Raw genomic sequence first — 23,299 nt, 5'->3', positions numbered from 1 at the left:
ACATATTGGATTTGCAAGACCACAAAAGATACTGAAGAACATGAATCGGCTATAGAGGGGGACTTAATCACAGCAAAAGACACAGCCAGTTAGACTCCCTTCGTGATTGTACGCCACCTAAGAGCACATAAGTCATGTTCTACTTTTACACCCACATAAGAACTCTCCTCCGTCATTGAGGGAGCACCACAATCACCTATGAGCACTTGGAGCGGCATTTACCTTTTTAGGATGACAAAGGCACCCCGGCAACTCGAGAACAAAAATATACCTGTTCTATTTTCCACGCAGTCACCTGTATACATGGGCATGTCCTCGAAACAAAGCTTTTAAACGCCACACGCATATAAAACGCATTGGTCATTTTTACAAAATGTAAGATGTCAATGGAAACTGAAGTAATTCAGACTTACCTTTCCTCGCAGTGTCACAATCACTGAAAAGTAAAAAGGAAAAGGTATGAAGTGGGCAGAGGAAGATGATTGCAAAAGAGAACATGGCGTCGGTCCATGAGTGTAAACCTAGACCTCAGTGACGCTTAAAGGGAAAGCAAAAAAAACATTACGGGTCACACAGTGTAGGAGTTACTAGTCAGTGGGCAGTGCGGTAGACATCACAGGATTTTGGGGGTACTTTTCATGACACGTGGGCTATGTCACTGGTAAAAGTACTAGTAGTTCAAGGGAAAGTACACTCCCTCAGTGGCACCCTCAGACGGATTCATTTACGAAATCCTGTTTTAGAGATTTTTCACAACCTTTTGGCTTTTCACTTTACAGATAAACACTGGGGAATGCGGGAAATCCATGGGTACGGGTTATGATTGCTCCGCACCCATGTTTTTCCCATATTCTTCCCACAACGTAAAGACCATTAAAAAGGAATCCAACATCTCCATCAAAGGCTCATCTCATCATTGTTTTCAGAGGTCAAAGAGAATTCTGCCATTACAGCCAGACGGAAATCATGCTAACACGGCAGGTGCCTGTGCACTTGGAATGCATTACCCTTACTATCGAAATCATTGCCAACCCAACGTGGGGTTAAACAGGGGTGTATGATTGCAGCTATTTTATTTAACTTATACCTTGCCGATATGTTTGAGGTTTTTAATATTCATGGTGCCAACCCCATAAAAATAAAGGTGTCCCTGGGCTGGCTTGCCTATGCCGACAACTTCCTGCTTTTAGACTATACTCCCGCTGGTTTGCAATTATTGCTGAATGCCCTGGTCTCATATTCGAAGGACAATGGCCTGAAGATCAATACTGAGAAAAGTAAAATCATGGTATTTACCCAGAAACTTAGGCCAAAGACACTGCATTGGACATTGGCTTCAGAACCACACGAGCAAGTAAAGTCATTATAAATATTTGGGTGTAATTGTGGATGACAAATTAAAATGGGCCATACACTGGGATGACTTGAAACTGAAATGTATGATATCACTAAATGCACTTAGTGCTTTCATTGGTCGTAACAACGGCTTTTGCACATCGGCAGTTTTGTCCATTTATAACACCAGAATCTTGGCAATGCTCTCATATGCTATCGCAATCTGGGGCCAAAAATTTAAAACACAAATCATTAGGTTTGAAGCAAAACTACGTAGATTTTGTCTTCCACAATGCATTAGTGTTGAATATCTATATTTAGAATTTAACATTATGGGTATTTGGAACATCTATATGGCTCAATGTGTTTTATTCTATCATCGCCTAACGACTGTACATACAGAAACTATCATTGTCCCCTATATGAAGGGCTTTCTAGCTCTTGATGACAAAATACCGATTGGCACAATTGGTGTTCTAAAACAGCTACATAAGAAGTGGTTACACGAGGGCCCTATTACATTCCTTGCTGGACACATAAAATACTGGCTCAAGGGGAAAATTGGCAAGTGTGCTTTTCTAGAAAACATTAATCATATTGAAAATCTATCATCGACTGTTGACTTCTGCAAGGAGAGATGGTCTTGTACGACCACTCCAAAATATATATCTGCTTACCCTGCCCCGCACATCTTTCGGACATATCTACTCAAATTTAACGTATCGGTAGCTTTATCACCGAAGAGCTGAGAGAATAAATTAGTATGCCATCATACAGATTGTCGGTTGTGCGGTAACCTTGTCAATGAAACAGTTTCCACTTGATTATGAAATGTGAAAGCCTCGTGTTTTTACGACTCAAATATTTTCAGGCATATAATAATGCAGTAAATGTGTGTGAAATACCCTCACTATGGTTGACTTTTTTCCAAGGCAATGATATTAACCTAATGTTTTTTATTCAGTTTTATCTTCATGTAGTTGAAATTTTAACATGTCTTCGTTAAGATGATCTGTGCTTTTTATCAGACTGTTTTTAATCAGATTGCAAGGAATATGCTGAATGTATTTTATCTTTTGTATGTTGTGTTATACAAAGCCTTGTTGCTAAATGTATATCAATCAATAAATGAATAAATATATCCAGTGACTATGATTACCCTTACTGCATAAACAGAGTGGACTGGAAGTTGACCGTATGAGAGGAGGGGAAAGGTGTGTGTTTGTTGACTGGCCTTTCTTTAACCACCCAGCTCATTAATAAGCCCAATAATCGCAATTCTGAGGAAAGGTTCGGTGCATTATGTTCAGACCGCCCCTTTGATAGAGATGTTACAGGAGGCTCTGGATTCCAAAGAACAATGAGGTTTCATTACAGGAGCATAAGCTCCGAACAACACTGGCACCTGGAGTGGGCAGTATCTCCGTGAGCCTTTATGCAATGTCTGTTTGACCCGTGGAGATCTAGATCTAGTATAGTATAGTATGGAGAAGCAGGCACCTATCCAAATAAGCCACTGGAAACCCAGAGCAGTGTGAAGAAGCAAGCATCTATCCAAAGGAAGACCCCTGGAGACCTGAAGCAGTATGGAGATGTAGGCATCTGTCTAAGGAAGACCGTCCTCCAACCCCCTCTGCCCGGTTGCTTAGAGCAGGCAGGAGAAGTATTTTTTTATTTTATTTTTATTTTAGTTGGCTGAAAGATATCAACCTTACAAAATTATTCACAAAGATTATTCACATTACAGAAATCATTCATCAGTTTTAACAATTAAAAATTAAAAAACAATTAATTTGAATATAAAAGAAAATTCATCAGTGCATATTTCAAAGCACAATACCAAAAACAATTGCATAATGAAAACTAATGCCCAGAAGTATATGCAGCAAGAAACATTATGAGTAGCAATTTATAACTCGCAATATACAGGAAGGAATAACTGCATTGACAAATTGGACTAGTGCAATTTGAATAGAAATTGTAGCATTAGACACAAGATGAGCCCAAATTTCCTCACTGGGTCGGGGCAGAGCAAGAGGACTGCACATCTTAAACAGTTGTTTTCCGAATTACCCTTAAAGCTTGACAATCAACAACCAGATGCCGCAGTGTTTCAATCTGTTCAACATCTTTACAATACCGACAATATATTTCATCTTTGGAAATGATTAGTCTTCTTCCTAAGATCTGTCTGGTCACACACAGATTCAATCGAAAGCGCAGCAATTGGGATCTAATATAATTAGACAGAGATTTTACTAAGTACAGTTCCATAGTGCGTAATTTTTTGTGAGGCCGCACTAAGAAATCACTGTCCACTTAATCCAGGCATTGACTGCGAGTGTGAATCCAATCTGCCTGGTAAAGTTTTTGTCTAGCTTTGGTTGGATTCATTAATAGAAGATTAAGCGAGATGTCCGCGCTGGATAATGCATCCAACACATAGTTATTCCATTTTTTCGCAAAAACAATGCAAGGGATGAGTAAGTGATTTGCAAGAATACCCAACACATTTGGTACATTGGCACTTATAATACATTTTCTGTACAACAGGCAAAACTTCCAAATTACTTGATTATGCATCGACACAATTCCCAATTCATACCTAATCAACGGTAAAGGAGTGCATTTAGGGAGCTTTAAGACAGCTTTCCAAAAACTGGATTCAAGATGATCCCCAAAAAGCTCTCTTTTAGGAATTTGTGTTTTGGCTCCATAGCTAATAATGGGGACTGCTTTTTGTTGGTAAAACCTTAAAACATGGTTTAACGTGAATTTCCCATATCTGTACAATAGTATATTTGCTTGGGATGTTAATGAGTGAAATTTTGCATCTAAAAGTGTCAAATAAATCTGTTTTTTTTGCCACCTAGTGAAAGGGAGGCCCAGATATTTATATTGAGGGACTTTGACTACCTCCTGATCTTGTAATGTCCACTTATAACTAAACAACTTCTTTTTAGCGTAAGGTACACAAGTTACTACTTGAGTCTTGGCAAGATTAATAGTGAGATGATTTTCACTCACATAAGCTTGAAGTTTGTCCAACAAATTTTGCAACCCACCAGGTGTGCATGACAATAAGACGCGATCATCCGCATATAGAAGCCAAATGATTTTCTGTATTCCCAATTTAGGTGCATCAGAAATGGCATCTGCGAAGTTCGCGCCCATGTCAAGCAAGAACAGATGAAATATTGTGGAGGCCGGGATACACCCCTGTCTGAGTCCTCGATAAGTTGTAATCGATGCAGACAATGTACCATCCAAGGACAATCTAACTTGGAGAGACGTATCTGTGTGCAATAATTTAATAAGGGCAAGTATGGATACGGGACAACCATATTGCTCAAGCTTTTTAAACAGCAGCTGACGGTCAACAGAGTCGAAAGCATTGCTGAAATCAACGAACGCTATATATAGGTTTTGTCCACGTTCAGCATACTTGCTCTTAATCAGATTGAGAAGAAGCATATCAGGGGAGGTGACAAAACCCACCTGAAAAGGATCTAGTTTACCTGCAATCTTTGTCCATACATTCAATTGTTGTAACACAATACGGCTGTAGAGTTTTCCTGGAGCATCCAACAAAGCAATTGGTCTGTAACTTTGTAGCAAACTACTATCACCCTTTTAAAACAAGGGAATAATAATAGAGTGCTTCCAAGAGTTCGCGATCATCTGCGTAACGTTAATGTGTTGAAAAATTTAGAACAATATCTCTGTCCACAAATCGATTTTAAGTTTAAAGGTCTTATTAGATAACCCGTTTGGGCCTGGCGCTCTGGATTGGCTTATTGAGGAGATATGTCGTATGTCTGTTCTTAGGATCTCAAGATGGATTTCTGAAACCCGGACCTCCTCCTGTGATGTAATTGCAGGAGAGGCATACATTGCCCTAAAGTACTCAATCCATGCCAATTCAGATACATTATGACCCTGGACTAACGTTTGAGGAGTGCTAACAGCTTCATTGAGAGTAGCCCAAATTTGTGCAGTATTTTGTTTACACATTAGTTTAAGCATATGCTCCCCATCCTTTTGCCATAATGCTGCGCGATGTGTCCGCAACCAGTTTCTGTAGTGTGTTTTTATTTTAACCAAGGCAACTATTCTAAGCTCAGTTGGCAACTGAGCAGCTTTCCGTTTCAGTGCTCGATATTCATTTTTTTTATTTTTGACCTGAGCGTCAAATAAATGTCTTTTCAATAATGTTGATTTAGGGGATTTTCGATGGCTTACTAAATACTTCTGCATAAGATCAAAATAGCACACATTAGATTTTTCCCCAGCTAGTCAGGAATGGGCATACGCAGATGTAAGCGAAAAGGCGTATTGTGTAAGACATTCTTCAGACCATCTTACCCGATTAACCCGAGTGTTCGACCTTACAGTCCCATGATACTTTGTCACTACATTTGCAAAGCCTTTCGAGGGAACATGCCACAAACTGGGTAGTATAAGGTGATCACTAACTGAGGTGAGAACTGTCTGAAATTGACTTACCAAAGACATCAGCTTAGGATCCACATACACATAGTCAATAATGGCTTGAGACTCCCCACGATGCCAGGTGAAATTTGGCGGATTATCATCCATACATGAACCATTAAGCATTATTAGGCCACGTGATGACATTGTGTTTCCATTGTGTTTGTCAAATAGATTCCCCTGCTTTCCCAGGTGAAAACAAATGCAGGTTAAGATCCCCAGCCAACACCGTATGGGCCACATCTGGGAGCAAGGTAGCATAGTCCAGAAAACAGTCAAGATCTTTAAAGAATTTCGAATCATCAATGCCCTGCCAGTTCCAATAAATGTTAACCAACGCAAACAGCGATGTGCTGATGGAAATTAAGGTCAATTGTATAAAGGGATTTGGTGAAAAGGTGGAAATCATTTTAAGCTCTGAGCTGGTTTTAATACATGTGATCAAACCAGCCATAGGACGACCTTTATCCCTGCACATGGCAGGTGTAACATGCATAATGTGATCATGCCAAATTGGAGACATAGTCAGCCACGTTTCTTGCAACAAGATGATGTCGTAACTATTTAGATTGGAGTTTGGATTGTTAAACAAGTGAGAATGCCCTTGTGTATTCCACGAGGCAAGCTTTATCACATCATTCTCACACTGTTGAGTTAGCAAACTTTTGGCTATACAGTTACAGACCCATTGGGATTGCATAGACTGAGCACAATCCATGATGTTACTTGGAACTGATTTAGGGATGGAACATTTCTCATAGTCTTCACTCTCTGATGGACCCAGTAGTAAAATAAAAACCAGCTCACATAGTTTGCTCTTAGCTGCCCAAATGATGTTACGTACCAACCTTGATCCTAGTTTCAAACAAATAGTGGTTAACACATTCTCATCCAAAAATTCAATTTGTTCAATATCTGCTGATCCTATGTCCTCAAGTTGATGTATATCGAAAAATATTTCCAATATACTATGCCTATTTAGCAAATATTGAGAATGAGGATCAGGTCTGCACCCCAAAATTAATGTATTTGCATGTGTGTTTTGTTTGGAGTTCGACATTTTTTTTTAAGTGGCTGCTTGCGAGGTTGTAATTTTGGTTCCTCAGGCATTGAAGCTTTTGGTGTAGGTTTGGGAAGAAGGGCTTGAAGTAATTGGGGTATTTCATCGCCCCTCCCCTCAAAGGAATCGGATCTAGGCTTCCCCGGCACCGTAGAACCTTCTTGGTTTTGGGTGTGGATGCTCATTTTGTACATCTGATTGATGGCTCTGCCTCAACGCCCCTTTTGGCTGGTTCTCAATCTTGTTTGGGCATGTTACTTTTGTTTTAGGACCTGTGGCACATAACCCCAAGGCACCAAAAGTCACAGTTTTAAGCAAGATTTTAGGGGCACCTATGTTCGGCAATTGCACAAACCTGGACATAAAAGCGTCCACTTCCCTTTTGATTTCTTCTCGCCTGTCACCAGTGCCTGTAAGCGTATTAGAGTGCGTAGAGGCTAGAATAATAGTCTGAGCCCCTTCTTCCGGATTTGGAGTCGGGGATGGATTGGGTTCCGGCTGTAACGCCTCCAAAAGGTTATCCAGAGGAGCATATGACTCTTGAACACATTTTTGGTTAGCCACCCCCGCTTTAATCCTTTTTAGTTGGTTTAGTTCAATATATTTTTTTTTTCACAACTTCTGCTGTAACTGCAGAAGCGCTTTTAGATGGAATATTCACAGCTTTGATAAACTGTTTAGTGGAACCAGGTTTTAAATTCTTCTTAGATTTGACATTCTTAGATTTTTGAACAGGGTCAGCACCAATTTCACTGCCGAAATTCTTCGAACACAGATTTTTTTCCAGGGGACATCTAGAAGCTCCTTTAAAGGGTTTTGCAAATATGGTATATATTTGTCTTTCAGGCTTAGTAGGCAACTGAATAGACGGATTTACCTCTTCATTATCAGACACAAAAGGATCGATAATAACTTCTATGAATAAAGGGACAGCAGAATTCTCAGCCGAGATCGAACCGGGCCATGAAAAAGGAGTGTAAACAGTTTGCCTTATAGGAGAGGTGGTGAAATCAGTAACCGGAGCCCTGATTGGAGACAGAGCTACTGTTTTTTGCTTACCACACTCCTTTCCCCTCAGAGCTGTGGGCATGGCCTGCCAAACCACAATAGAAGCTAACTGCGCGCTCTGCGCTGAGATCTTGTTGTTTAAGGATTCAAACAGTTTAACTAGAGAGTTAATTGTAGTGTTCATAGCTTCAAAGGCTAGATTCACCACTCTGCTTCCTCTGGGAGAGGGTGACCCATCTTCTCCTTGCCTAGCTTACCTGGGCGTAGGAACTAAGAAGGAAGCAGAGAGGCGAGACCTGGTCGGACTCGCCACAGGACACATGTTTGGTGAAAATGATAGTTTTTCGGACAAAGTTTGAGAGGAGTAGTCCGTATGCATGGAGTCCAAATTAATTACAGCAACATCATTGGAGGCCATAATAAAACTCTCACCAATTGAGGTGGCTACTGATGTCACGGACACCCCCCCCCGTGACACCACACAATCTGTTAGAGCTCCAGGCATAGGTTTCACCACCTTAGTACAATCCACCTCCGCTCTCCCACTGGTGATTTGCACTTGATTTACAGGGCAGACCGTAGGAGGGGGAGTGTCAGGCACCTTTGCCACATTCACTGGGAAAAAACCACGAATGTCTGTGCCACCTGAAACCTTTGAACGATTTGCGGCAACTTTAGAAGCTGCCACCAAAAATCGTTTCAGAGTAGAGCAATTATTTGCATCAAAAAAACTTTTATGTGAGGTTGTGCATTTTTTTAAAATCAAGCCCTGAATTCTCACACACGTTGGGCGGCGGTATGGGCATGCCCGTCCGCAGAGTGTAAATGGTCAGATTCATACTGAACAAAAACAAACATAAAGGGGAACACACACCCGAAAGGACCAGCTAGTTCGGCTTCCGCCGCCACACAGTGGGCGCCTCAAGAATTGAAAACAAGGAGAAACACTTACTCGGGAGCACTGGCTAGTTCAGCGTCCAAACCCGCAGGGCAGGCGCATCGAGAGATGTAAACAGGGAGGACAGCGAATGCTAGTCAGGCACCGGTGCCGCACCGCTCAACGCCGCGGCGAAGCGGCAAAGCAATGCTTCACCGGTGCTGCTTCCTGGTGTGCGCGCGCGCTGGTGTGCGGGGCGTCCTCAATTTGTAGCGACGCCTCCGAGGGCGGGGCTACGCAGTTAAAGTGACAGCAGGATTATAGCACAAAGTCCACCAAGTCCAATATGCAGCAATCGGGGTCCGGTGCAAAGCGGTGCTTCACCGGTGCTTCTTCATGGTGCGCGCCGGAGAAGGAGCAGGAGAAGTACACATCTATCCAAGGAAGAGCCCTGGAAACCCAGGGAAGTATGGAGAAGCAAGCATATTTTCTGAGTAGTCACCTAGAGGGGTATGGAAAAGGACACATCTATTGAAGGAAGTCACCTGGGAACAAGAAGTATGCGGACGCAGCACAGTCCATGTAAGGAGGACCACTGGAGGCGTAGGGCAGTATGGGGATGCAGTGCCATCTATCCAAGGAAGGCCCCGGGACACTTGGAGCAGGATGACGAAGCATGCATCTACCCAATGAAGCCCCCCCGCCCCATCTGCCCTGGGTGCTAAGAGCATGAAGGAGAAGTATGCATCGATCCAAAGAAGACCACTGGAGACCTACAGCAGTATGTAGAAGCAGTGTCATCTATTGAAGTGAGACCACTGGAAACATAGAGCAGTTTGGGGAAGTATGCATCTACCCAAGAGAGGCCTCTAGACACCTAGAAACAGGATGGAGAAGTAGATATCTTTCCAAGAAAGTCCCTGGGTACGCCTACAGCAGTGTGGAGAAGCTAGTGTCAATCCAAGGAAGACCCCCAGCAGCCTATAGTAGTAAGCTGAAACAGCCATCTATCCAAGAAAGTCCACTGGACACCTCGAGCATTATGAAGAAGCAGGCATCTATCCAAGGGAAACCTCTCGACACTAAGCGAAGTATACAGAACAGGCATCTAGCCAGGGAAGGTCACTGAAGACTCAGAGCAGTGAGAAGCTGGCATCTATCCAAGGAAGGTGCCTGCTGACTTCGAGCAATGAAGAGAAGCAGGCATCTATTCAAGGCAAAACACATGGCATCTACAGCAGTATGGAGAAACATGCATCTATCCAAGGAAAACCCCTGTGCATCACCTACAGTAGTGTGGAGAAGCTGGCATCTACTCCAAGACACTAGAAACCTAGAGCAGTATGGAGAGTCAAGTCATCTGTCCAAGGAGGACACTCAGACACATACATACGCTGAATAATCATCTCCCCAATACAACCTCTGTACACATTTAGCAGTTAGGAGAAGTAGGTATCTATCCAAGGAAGACCCTTGGGGACGTGTAGCAGTGTGGAAAAGCAGCCAGTTCAGAAAAGGCCACTGACCACCTTGAGACATATGAAGAAACAGCAGCATTGAGAACGGGCATCTATCCAAGGATCACTGGAGACCCAGAGCAGTAAGAACAAGCTGCAATCTATCAAATGTAGCCTGTTGTCCTAGAGCAATAGAAAGAAGTAGACATCCACCAAAGGAAGGCACTTGGGGAATAGGAGCCATATAGAGATAAAGAGAAGCAAAAATCTATCCAGGGAAGACCCCTGAACATCTATAGCAGTATGGATAAAGGTCCATTTATCCTGAAAAGACCACTGGAAACCAATAGCATTCTGGAGACGCAGCCACCTATCCAAGGAAGACACCCGGGCAGCTAGAGCAGTATAGGAAAGAGTCGGCATCTACCCAAGACAGACCCCTGTACACCTTGGGGAGTGTTGAGAAGCAGGTATCTGAGAAAGTCCCCCTGGGACCTATAACAGTATGGAGAAAGACATCTATCGGCGACCACTGGACAGCTCGAGCAGTATGAAGAAGGGGAAGATCACTGGAGGACTAGAGCAGAATGGAGATGCAGGCATCCATCCAAGAAAGGCCCCTGAACACCTAGCACAGTGTGGAGAAGTGTTCATTCCAAAGAAGGACTCTAGAGATGTAGATCCATAAGGAGAAGCTGCCAGCTATCCAAGGAAGGCACTTGGGGACAAGGAGCAGTGTGTACAAACATTCATCTAGTCTTAGAAGATCCCTGGAAAATAGAGCAGTATCCAAGGAAAACTCAACACCTACAGCAGTATGGAGAAGCAGGCATCTATTTAAGCATGGTGCCTATGGAACATTATGGAAAAGCTGCCCTATATTCTGAGAAGTCCCCTGGACTACTAGAACTGTCTGGAGAAGCAGGCGTCTGACCAAGGAAGGTGCCCGTGATCCAGACATTTTATGGAGAAGCAACCCTCTATTATGAGAATCATCCTGGATACTTAAAGAGGATTGGAGAAGCAGGCATCTATCTTAAGGGCACTGCTCTGGACAAAGAGCAATATGGAGATCCAGTCATTTATCCAAAGTCCACTACTGGGGCTCAGAGCATTAGAGCAGTATAAAGCCGCAGCCATCTAATCAGAGATGGGTCTTGCTGCTTGGAGCAGAATGGCTGAGCTGGCATCCACACTAAAAAAGCCTGGGCGGCAGTGAGGACCTCATGAGTATTCATTAAACACTAGACCACAGTATTGCAGTATCAAGGAGTCATCATCTATTCTGAGAAGGCCCCTTGGGAGGAAGCAATATGGCGCAGCAGTCATTAGTGTCTGAAATGAACACAGTTGCATCTGCCATTCTATGCGCCACTCATTCTGCGCTTACAAGGGAAGGCACTATTCCTTAGCACTTAATCTTTCACAGAGTAATCAGTTGTCTCTCAAGTTTTAACACTGGTGCAAAGTGTACCCTACAGTAGTGTTTTTAAATGACAAATGGAGAGACCAAGATCCTTAGGGTATGTTTGTCAGATTTATTTAGGAGTGGTTAAGAAATTATGCAAGGTGCAAATTGACACATTCCTCAAACCAGTCTATGTGCAATTAGGGCTCAAAAAAGGAAAATGGTATAGTTTCCATATGCATGCCGTTCGAAATGCATGAGTAAAGATATAGGGATTCATGTAGAGTTAGGCGGTAATGGTAAAACCAAACAGCATTAATGAATACCGCCCGTTTACTGCTCTGGTTGATTATAAAGCGTGGGGTAGTTACCTCATGTGATATTCATAAGAATAACTGTTTCAAATTCTCATATATTTGCCTCCACCTAAAGATTAAACCGTCTCCAGAAGATTTTTGTCGTTTTTTTCCAGCAGTGAGAAAAGAGCAAATGCTTCCCTTCACTGCAGGATATAGATTCCTGCCTGGGGCAACAAAAGGGGCATCCCTGAAGCCCCCTTTCGCATCCCCTTTGCCATGCAATGCACAAAAGGGGCAGGTGTGAACTGCAACAGCTTACAAGCCATTGCCCTCTTCAAAATGAGGGTCAAATTAATTTTGAAATAATAGAAGATTTTAGGGGGGCTTCCACAAATACTGCATACGGTATTTCAGGAAATCTGCATCCATTACCGCCAACCAACCAGGCGGTATTCTTATAATTAGGTGGATTTCCTTAAATGATACTGCATGCTGTAACAGTAATTGCTGCATGCAGTATTTCCGGTCAAAAATCTGCCTAACTCTAAAAGAGATCTAACGTCTCGATTCAATAGAGTTTCATCTTTCTCTGGTGTTCATTATTAGCCCGATTTTCTGCCTTCTGGCAGCAAACTACATTGGCCTTTTGCAGGACCATTATGTAACCACATGAATTCTAACTTAAATGTATTTCGTTTGCAAAATTGATCAACCATCCACTCCTCGATGCCCATAAGGCAGCTCTTATGAACGTGAACATCTGGTCACTGCCGCTGCCTGTCATCTGCATACTGCATATTGTCCAGCGCCCCAGTGAGACCCCCCCCTCCCCAACAGCTCCATACACAGATTTAAAAGCAGTGATGTGCCAATAGACTTCTGGGTCATCTAGCCCATGTATGGATTTGCGACAAATTAACCTTGTGCACCCTGACTTCACCAGAATGGCAACAAACCAGCTGAGCTCACAATAGCCATCACATTTTTGGCAGAAGCCCATGGTCTTTTGAACGGGTTTGTAACCTGCGTCTCTCCAGATGTTTTGGAATACAAATCCCATGATCCCTCACCATTGTGTATACTGGCTAAGGCTGATGGGAGCTGTAGACCAAAACACATGTAGACCAAAAGGTTGCAGACCACTGGTATTGTGTGTAATGCTGCAGACAGAACTACCAGGAATGGGTCAAATTAGCAGTGCAGTAGATTGTGACCCAGAGGGGCTGGAGCAGTATGGATGGGCAGCCATCTCTATTGATAACACCCCAGAGAGGAGTTTGGTTTGGTAGGAGTTTGAGTTCCAATGGACAGAACCTGCTTATTCAGCTCAGTTGCAGAACCACCAAAGCCGAGAAGGGAGCCTTTTTCTCTTCGGCTCCCAAACTCTGGAACAATTTACCAAAAGGCTTAAGATTCCAGAGTTCCTTACCTGCATTTAAGAGAGTGCTAAAAACGCATCTGTTTGGATAATACCTAACTCCGGCCTTAACTACGCCCTTATGCCCCAGGGTCCACAGCACGCTATATAATTTCAGTAATGTAATGTAAGAATATATAGAGCACTATGGATAAGCAGTCATCTATCCTGATCTCACTTCAGCGGGTGTGGGGCAGTACGGAGGGTGTGCAGCTGTATGGGAGGGCATTCATCCATTCTGTCACTATCCCATAATACATGCAGCACTACGGCTCAGCGGTCACCTATCCCAATACTACATGTGGCAATACGGAGAGGCAGTAATACACACTGAGAAGATGGTGAAGGTCAGTTCTCTGTGCACAAGTAGTGACTCCTTAGGACAGGCTGCCGCTCCTTCATGACACTGGTGTGTAGTGGGGTTTGGTGTGTATGGTTCACCATAAGGCAGTGCTGTCAGAACTGGACAAAGGCGGCACTTCTCTCACCTCGATAGTTGTGTCCGTGCCCATTGGGGTTGTTGCATTTTCCGTACACTTCCCTGTTTTCTTCGTCACTCAGGAGCTTGCTGAAAGGAAAAGAGTGAAAGGAATCAGTCAAATAGCCCAAGTCAAATCCCACCAGCCCTACTATTGTCCATTTGACGGGTTTAAACCCCGTTCCAATGTGCCTCGTCCAATGGCTTTAGGCCTGGGGTAGCTAGGACTGCCCCAATGCTGCATCCCCACAGGGCCCCAGTACCAGCTCTCGGGTGTTGGAAAGTCTGTCGGAAGCTGTGGAGGAATGTATTGACAGCAGGTGGCAGAGATGAATTTGCAGCCCAGGTCTACCATAACACCAAGAAGTCTCCCTGTCTTCTCTTGCTTCAAATATTCTCAAGCAAGCTTAAGATGTCCCACGATATGCATCCAATGTTAGATTGGTGATACATCCTTGTATGAGCAACAGGTGTCGCTTGAGACCACCGACCTTGAAATCAATGCTATTTTTCATAGAGAGGCTCATGGATCCACATAAGCAAACATGCATGCTGCCAGACACAGCAGCACACCTTCAGATGTGCATCACCTCATTTGTCAGAGCATGAAAACACTTGTGTATAGGCGTGTTATAAATGCCACATCATATCATTCCATTAGTGATAGGGATCAATCATTGATTGCAAACTGTGTGTCCCGTTGCCAACCACATTAATTCTTTGTCTCATCCACTCCAGCCACGTTCCTTTCTGTCTCATCTACTCCAGCCACGTTCCATTCTTTGCCTCATCCACTCCAGCCACATTCATTCTTTGCCTCATCCACTCCAGCCACATTAATTCTTTGCCTCACCCACTCCAGCCACGTTCCCTTCTTTGCCTCACCCACTCCAGCCAGGTTCCCTTCTTTGCCTCATCCACTTCAGCAACGTTCCCTTCTTTGCCTCACCCACTCCAGCCACATTCATTCTTTGCCTCACCCACTCCAGCAACGTTCCCTTCTTTATCTCACCCACTCCAGCCACATTCATTCTTTGCCTCACCCACTCCAGCCACGTTCCCTTCTTTGCCTCATCCACTCCAGCTACGTTCCCTTCTTTGCCTCATCCACTCCAGCCGCGTTCCCTTCTTTGCCTCATCCACTCCAGCCGCGTTCCCTTCTTTGCCTCATCCACTCCAGCCACGTTCCCTTCTTTGCCTCATCCGCTCCAGCCACATTCATTCTTTGCCTCATCCACTCCAGCCACGTTCCCTTCTTTGCCTCATCCACTCCAGCCACGCTCCATTCTTTTTCTTATCTCCCACCTGCAGGCACTTACACAACCGTGACCAATAAGGCACAAGGAAGCATCCCCTAGCAACTAAGATGCATCTCCTCACTTTGGACCTTACCAAAACCTCCCAAATTCTTTTGAATTTTTGAATTTGGGCTCCAGGCCAAATATAACTTTTTACAGTACTGGTTGTGTGGTTGTGGTTACAGTTTAGCCATATTCATTAAAAGTGAGAAGAAAAACACTGCGTCATATCCCATCGGGTAAAGGAGGGGCGATGTGAGGAACATGGGGGTCACACAATGTTCTCCGGGACTCAAATTAGAGGAAGTGGTTCTGCATGGACATTTCTACTCATAAGATTCCAGTCCTAAATTCTAAATCCTCGGAAAAAGCTTGATTTTCTTGTTATTCTATGTGCGAAACAGTGGGTGGAGTTCCAGGTGTCTCGTGTTTTCTTCCCAGTCTAGGCTCCCTGGGCTGAGAACTGGGCGTGGCCTTCCTTGCCTTTCATGTTTGATAAGAACGAAATACACCGTCATCTACTTTCTCTGGGTGAGTGGTTCTAGTATGTGTGGCATGCCCTTGCTGGACTAGGAGTGTGATAGCTTGAATGCTACTCAGCATTGATGCGACGGCCAAGTCAGTAGTTCTCTCAAGTTAGCCACATCTGGTCACCTCTTTTAAGGCAGGGATCTTGCTAGACACCCTAGCTCTCCAGCTGCCCTATAATCCAGGAACCCCTTTGCATACCCACATCTCCCCTAGTTAAGCCAGCATGTATTATAGGGGCTGTGCTACCAGGACCGTAGAAGACACTACAGTTTCGGGGAGGATGATGGCAGTGGGCTTGGTACACTGACACACCACCCCCAAACATAAATCTTCATGCCTCTGAACCATGTTCTGCAGCCTTCAGGCCCCCAAAAACATGTCTTTTATGTATTTAAAAAACACCAAATTATACCAGTAATCCAAACACTGTTAAAGTTAAACTGACTTGCACTTTGAATGCATAATTTTTCACGATCTGTTAAGGTGATTGAAAACGGATTTTCAGGTTTCTTCCTGGTATTATTTTCCATCAGAGCAGCACAGGAGCAACTGCTGCCCCATCCATTACACTGGACTATAATAGGGTTCTGCAAAGTACGGCTCGCCAGATGTATTGGAATAAGACTCCCAAGGTCCATAACAATTGTGGCGTCTAGGGCTTCCTGGAGATGTAGTCGACAACATCCAGAAAGCCACTGGTTTTAGACCCCTGGGTTATAGCCATGGCATTCTCATCCATGCAGAACATGTCCGCCAGGAGTTGATGCAGAGACCTTCCCACCTTGAACACTGCAACTCAAAAGTACCTGTTGTTGGGCAAGTCAATTCACAAACATGTGTAGCTTTAAAGACCCACTCCTTCTAAACCCTCTCCTGTCCCTATTTCCGAGAAAAAGTCATTCCAATTGGAGGGCCCTTGTACTCTATCCAGTTGTAGGATTAGGAGAGTGGTCTGAACTGAAGGTGTGAATTGGGACCAAAGCTGTTATGACCGCTGTTCTTCAAAGCCCCTTCCCTGATGGGCTTTCGCTTAGAGTTTCATTATGAGGTTTCCCCGTGGAGCTTTGGTGTGTGGCTCTACTGTTAGATGAGGACTGACCAGCAAACTTTAATTAATAGGGGGTGGGTTTTTGAGGGGGGGGGGTGTGGCTATCTTCAATAAATCCATCTCATGTGCAAAATACCAACTCTTCGTGAAAAGTGCAGTTGGTGGGATTGACCATTATGAAGGGACACACACATTGTAAGGTAAAGCCCCAACCACAGCACCCAACTAATTTGTGAAATAAAAGGTCTATCAAATATACCACGCTGCCTGCGTGTTTGATATGAAAAAAGGTGTACTTTTGGAGAGAAACTGCATATTTTATTCATAAAATTCAAAACATGCTACCCGCCTGTTTCAAATAATGAAAAAAGTAACACAGTAATTCATAGAAATACGCGCACAAGTGGCGCACGCAGCTGACGCACAGTGTGCGCGTGCAAATCTCTGCGCCAGCCGCGTGCGCTAAAATCCATTTCCGCGCACAGTGTATTCATGGATTTCAGCATCCAAAACCAGCCGTGGCGCAGCGACCCTGCAGCAGCGCCAGTTACGCCCCGAAGAACGCCCTCGCGCAAGGAAAAGCCATCAAAATCCCCAATCCAGCGCAAAGGGCTGCGCTAACCCTGTACCAGTTTACAGGGCCGCCACACAGCAAACGCTGAGCGCGGAACGTGTATTACTGGGGTTTGCGGGAAGTTTCACACGTGATTGGATCCGGGTACGTGTATTTCAGGGGTGCGCAGGAAGTTTCACACGCGATAGGCCCTGTGCGAGTGGGTACGTGGATTTCAGGGGTGCGCAGGAAGTTTCACACGCGATAGGCCATGTGCGAGTGGGGTACGTGTATTACTGGGGTTCGCGGGAAGTTTCACATGTGATTGGATCCGGGTACGTGTATTTCAGGGGTGCGCAGGAAGTTTCACACGAGATAGGCCCTGTGCAAGTGGGGTACGTGTATTTCAGGCGTGCGCGGGAAGTTTCACACGCGATAGGCCCTGTGCTAGTGAGGTACTTGTATTACTGAGGTTCGCGGGAAGTTTCACACGTGAATTGATCCGGGTACGTGTATTTCTGGGGTTCATGTGAAGTTTCACACGCGATAGGCCCTGTGCGAGTGGGGTACGTGATAGGCCCTGTGCTAGTGAGGTACTTGTATTACTGAGGTTCGCGGGAAGTTTCACACGTGAATGGATCCGGGTACGTGTATTTCTGGGGTTCATGTGAAGTTTCACACGCGATAGGCCCTGTGCTAGTGGGGTACGTGTATTACTGGGGTGCGTGTGAAGTTTCACACGCGATTGGCCCTATGCGAGTGGGGTACGTGTATTACTGGGGTGCGTGTGAAGTTTCACACGTGATTGGATCTGGGTAGTTGTATTTCAGGGGTGCGCGGGAAGTTTCACACGCGATTGGCCCTGTGTGGGGTACGTGTATTCCTGGGGTGCGTGTGAAGTTTCACATGTGATTGGATCTGGGTAGTTGTATTTCAGGGGTGCGCGGGAAGTTTCACATGCGATTGGCCCTGTGCAGTGGGGTACGTGTATTCCTCGGGTGCGCGGGAAGTTTCACACGCGATTTTGCTGTCAGAGCGGGGTATGTGAATTATGGGGGTGCGCGGGGAGTCCTACACGTGAATTGGCAGTGTGGGTCCTCCCAGGTGTTCCCTCTACACCCTCCACGTCCCCTACAGGCAGTCCACACCACAGGGGACTACCCCGCACCCCTGGTCATGTCCCGCAGGCAGTCCATCCACCATGGGCATGCCCCCCAGCCAAGCCACATGTCAGCTTGCACCAATGATCACCAACTCATGTCCCCTTGCACCCCCACCCCCCAGCAGTCGGGGGCACCTGGCAGCAGGCCCCCACTCATGTCCCCCTGCACCTCCACCCCCCAGCAGCCAGGGGCACCTGCCAGCAGGCCCCCACTCATGTCCCACTCATGTCCCCCAGCACCCCCACCCCCCAGCAGTCAGGGGCACCTGCCAGCAGGCCCCCATTCATGTCCCCTTCCACCCCCAGCAGTCAGGGGCACCTGCCAGCAGGCCCCCATTCATGTCCCCCTGCACCTCCACCCCCCAGCAGCCAGGGGCACCTGCCAGCAGGCCCCCACTCATGTCCCACAGCACCCCCACCCCCCAGCAGTCAGGGGCACTTGCCAGCAGGCCCCCATTCATGTCCCCTTCCACCCGCACCCCCCAGAAGTCAGGGGCACCTGCCAGCAGGCCCCCACTCATGTCCCACAGCACCCCCACCCCCCAGCAGTCAGGGGCACTTGCCAGCAGGCCCCCACTCATGTCCCGCTACACCCCCACGTCCCAGCAGTCAGGGGCACCTGCCAGCAGACCCCCACTCATGTTCCACTCATGTCTCCCTGCACCCCCACCCCCCAGCAGTCATGGGCACCTGCCAGCAGGCCCCCACTCATGTCCCCCAGCACACCCACCCCCCCAACAGTCAGGGGCACCTGCCAGCAGGCCCCTCACTCATGTCCCACTCATGACCCCTGCACCCCCAGCAGTCAGGGGCACCTGCCAGCAGGCCCCCACTCATGTCCCCTTGCACCCTCACCCCCAGCAGTCAGGGGCACCTGCCAGCAGGCCCCCACTCATGTCCCACTCATGTCTCCCTGCACCCCCACCCCCCCAGCAGTCAGGGGCACCTGCCAGCAGGCCCCCACTCATGTCCCCATGCCCCCACGTCATGATGATCCTCAATCATGGGCCTTATGGCCAGCCTCAACAGCCCAAAGACCCAACCAAGTATTGCATCCACCCACATAGAAATGCCAATTACATGATACAACCCCAATGGCAAGTATGTAAATGAACACACGTCCGTCACACACACACAATGGGTGCAAGTGAATGTGAAACCCCATAACATGACATGCATGAAACCAATGAGATAATACCGCACATGGAAGTATGATGAAAAAAATTTATTAAACACAACATGAATGTAATTAAAAAACAACACACAACAATGGGAATAAGAAAAGAAACGCTGCTTGTCCGTAAAATAATAAAAAACAAGAAATCATAATCCAAAGAAATCCAAAAGAAATGGTGTCCAAAGTCTCAGTCCAACAAAGCAAATCCAAGGGAAAAAAGAAAGTGAAATCCATTGCTCCATGGTGAAAATAAAAAAAAAAAAGATTTATCCACTGGTGAACTATGTACAAATCAACAATCCAGGGTCCATGAGCTCAACTAATGAAATGAAACCTACAAAAAAGACTACCTAATAAAAAACTATATACAAAAATGTGGTGCATTGTCCAAGCGCTCCAAAATAAGCAAAACAGAAAGGAAACCTAACACTAACTATATACAATGGTGGCCGGCAAGTCCTGCGGCTCACTCTGTGGTGTCCCGGGCCAGGGCATCATCGAACTCCATGTCGATGTCCTGGAGGCGGGCCTCTGCCCTGGCCCCGAGGTCTCGCAGGGAGGCACTCATGGCCTGTTCCAACTCCCTGCGAGTTGCCTCGAGGCACTCTGCCCGCCTCAACGCCCGACGCATGGAGAACTCCGCCCTGACCATGGTGAGACGCACCTCTTCCACCCGCCACAGCTCCGCATCTATCCGCTGGCCCAACCGCTGCCACACGGAAGACGCTCCCATTCCTGGGTCCTCCTGCCCTCTGGCCGATGCCTGCCCCTCCGATGTTGATGGCCCAGAGCCTGCTCCTGATGCTGCTGCTGTCCATGTGCCCTGTCTGATGGTGCCTGCACATCCTCCATCAGCTGGTCTCCAGTTGTGGTGTCCACCCCTGCTGGACCGCCGACTCACGACTGTGGCAGGAATGTGAGCTCCACCAAGCTGGCTGTGTTGGTTGGGCCAGGTCCACAGGGGGCCCTGGTGGAATCTGGGCCGGAAGACGGTGTGGAGAACGACTGGCGCATAGTCTCCACAGAAGAGGAGAGGTCCGCCAGAGTGCGCGACACATGTAGGAACCCACTGACCAGGGCCCCTCCCAGCAGTGCCACGTCACGACGCTGCTCTTCGTGATGGCGTGCGTTCTCCACCCATGAAGAATGCACGTCATCATGAATGACGCGTGCGCAATGCAACACCAACCAGGACGGAGCCCATACGGTCGTGGGACCCCTCGTCCGCAGGTAGTGGAGAGGCAGATGACATGGCACTCTCCCCTACCTGCAGATGGGCCTGGGACGGGGCATCCCTGCTGGTGCATGCTGGTGCAGTCACAGGGTAAAGGACAGCGACATGCACAGGCCCCTCCGCTGTGACCTGTGCTGCCTCCTGACCCTGGCCCTGGACTGCACCACTTGCACCAGTGGTACTACCCCCACCAGGCCCCATGTCCGGCTCAGTAGCGGGCTCCTCCTCCTCTGTGGAGACCACCAACCTGGATGTCTCCGCACCGTCTTCCGCCATTGGAAGCCCCTGTGGGGGCTCACCCGGCCCTTCCGCTACAGCTGTAATGGCAGATGTGGCACCAGCCCCCTCGCTCCAGGATGATGGAACTTCCTGGGAGGGTGGCTGGGTCTTGCGTCGCCGCCCGGTGGAGGCATCCCCGCGGCTTGGCTCCACAGCGCCATCTCCGCCCTCTTCTTCACTTGACGCTGCGTAGAGGGAGACATAGAACACAAGCATCAGGGTACAGTACATCATTTCCCTACACAGGAATCAAAAACACATGAGTGGCACTGTCAAATGTCACTTCCATCCTGTCCCTCTACAACACATGGTTGAATGCACGCAACACACATGCAGAAACAGTCCCGCCGCCTGCAATCAACATCAGCATCCATGTACAAGGGACTCTGTTAACCAAGATGTTGCCTTCACAGTCACATGCATCCATGGTGTTTCAAAGTCACACACACACACTTCTCAGACACACACACACGTGCACCATACATGTTCATGATATCAGCACCCATCCCTCACCCCCCCTCCATGTCCAAGAACAGAGACTGCCATGCTTTCATGTGTGCATTACGCATACAGCTCTCCATGTAGCATTGTAACTCATGCACCAACCATGTGGTTCACACATTAGTGGCCTCACATGCAGGACCATGATGTCCCTGCACACACACATCCATACATGGCCTATGTCACACATACAGGCAAGTATCAGACTACCAGCACACTGCAACATGCCCTGTCTCACACACCAATGCTTGGCCACTTACCGCTCAACTCCAGACAGGTCTGCCTCTGCAGGATCTGGGCATGGAGCGCTGGGCCTACGCGTTCCAGGACCTTCATCTGGATGTTACTCATGCGTGCCCGGCACCCCTCCGCGAGGCGCCGGGCCTTTATGAGGGTCCTGGACCTGAAGTCCTCCCAGCGCTTCTTGACTTGCTTGATACCGCGGGTTGCCACCCCCTCCCATTGATGGCAACCACTACGTCGTCCCAGATCCTCTCCCGTCCTTCCTTGTTGGCGTGTGATGTTCCGAAGAGGGCATCGTAATGCCCCAGGACATGCTCCACCAGGACACCAACTTCCTTCTGACTGAAGCTGGTGGCCCTCTGCCTCTCTGGCTGGGGGTCGCCAGTGGTCTCAGATGGTGTTTGCACCGACATGGCGACCCCCGAGGCAGGCGTGGGTGGGCAACTGGGTCCTGGGGCTGGGCTGTGGAGCGATGGTATCCCAGTCGGGAGTCTTCTGTTCCAGCAGGAGTGGACACAGCAACTGGACCCCTGCAGATGGTTGATATGCAGGCACCAAATAGCAGGGCACGTGGGCAGCTGGCAGTCAGGCAGCAGCAGATGGCAGGTGGGAGTATGCTCGGGGCTCTGGAGGACAGGAAAATGGCCTTCGGGGCAGGAGCATGGTCTTCTGTGTGTTTTCGCGTGGCCAGCTTGATACGGAGTGATTTGGCACGTGAAAACAGTGCACGTCAGCGTGTAATTCGTGGAAAGGCCCTTAGCGCGTCAGCACACGTACACGATTTCATCGGACCAAAGGCCCTTAGCGCATAAGTTACATTACGCGTGCGGGCGTTTCCCCTCATAGCACGTGATGACAGAGCACACGTGGAAAAACTGCACGTCCGAGTGTCAGCGCGTGTAATTGGAGGAAAGGGCCCGCGTACACGCGTATGTGACGTGAACGTGTGGGCTGGTTTAAAAGCTATGTGTAGGACGCCATTTCCTTATACGTGCTTTTCGTGGAGAGCGAGTGGGTGAAATCTTTACTTCTTGTCGGTTCACACGCGATTACTTCACAGCGTTTCTAGTTCGTACTCCCCGTTACCTCTTTTTTTGGGCTGGTTTCCTCAAACGGTGTTCACTTCTCCTTTTGTCCCGTCTCCTCGGACAGCGTTCAATTCTTCTTTTCGGCGGGGGTGTTGCCAACGTGCACATGCGCTTCTTTTTCACGTTTTTTCCAGGCAGACGGTGAGTCGCGCACGTATTTACCAACTGTGCTTGCCCCGTGTGTCGCTTACCCCTTCAGAGGTCATTGTAGGCTGCGTGTATTATGCGTGCGCTTACTTTTGTGTTTCTGGGTGCCACAGCGTAGTGCGGGTTCATTTTTCCACGCACGTGGTCTACGAGGGGTTGCGTGCACGTTTGTTTTTGTTTTTGGGCTGCCTGTGCGTTGCGTGACCCG

At 47.3% G+C, this 23,299-nt stretch overlaps 1 protein-coding gene across 2 annotated transcripts in view; it reads right to left on the bottom strand.

The window, feature by feature from the left end:
- LOC138503848 (6-pyruvoyl tetrahydrobiopterin synthase-like) overlaps positions 1-23,299 on the bottom strand; it is a 101,742-nt gene that overhangs the window by 24,096 nt on the left and 54,347 nt on the right. For both annotated transcript variants that reach the window (XM_069623905.1, XM_069623906.1), the window contains exons 2-3: positions 13,841-13,920; positions 414-436 (exon numbers count right to left, since the gene is read on the bottom strand). In XM_069623905.1, the coding sequence (XP_069480006.1) occupies positions 414-436; positions 13,841-13,920 (103 nt within the window). The remainder of the gene's footprint in view (positions 1-413; positions 437-13,840; positions 13,921-23,299) is intronic.

The sequence above is a fragment of the Ambystoma mexicanum genome, chromosome 11 (genome assembly GCF_040938575.1).
Source record: "Ambystoma mexicanum isolate Mex_15411 chromosome 11, UKY_AmexF1_1, whole genome shotgun sequence".
Lineage (NCBI taxonomy): Eukaryota > Metazoa > Chordata > Amphibia > Caudata > Ambystomatidae > Ambystoma > Ambystoma mexicanum.
This window is presented reverse-complemented; position numbering and strand designations above follow the sequence as displayed.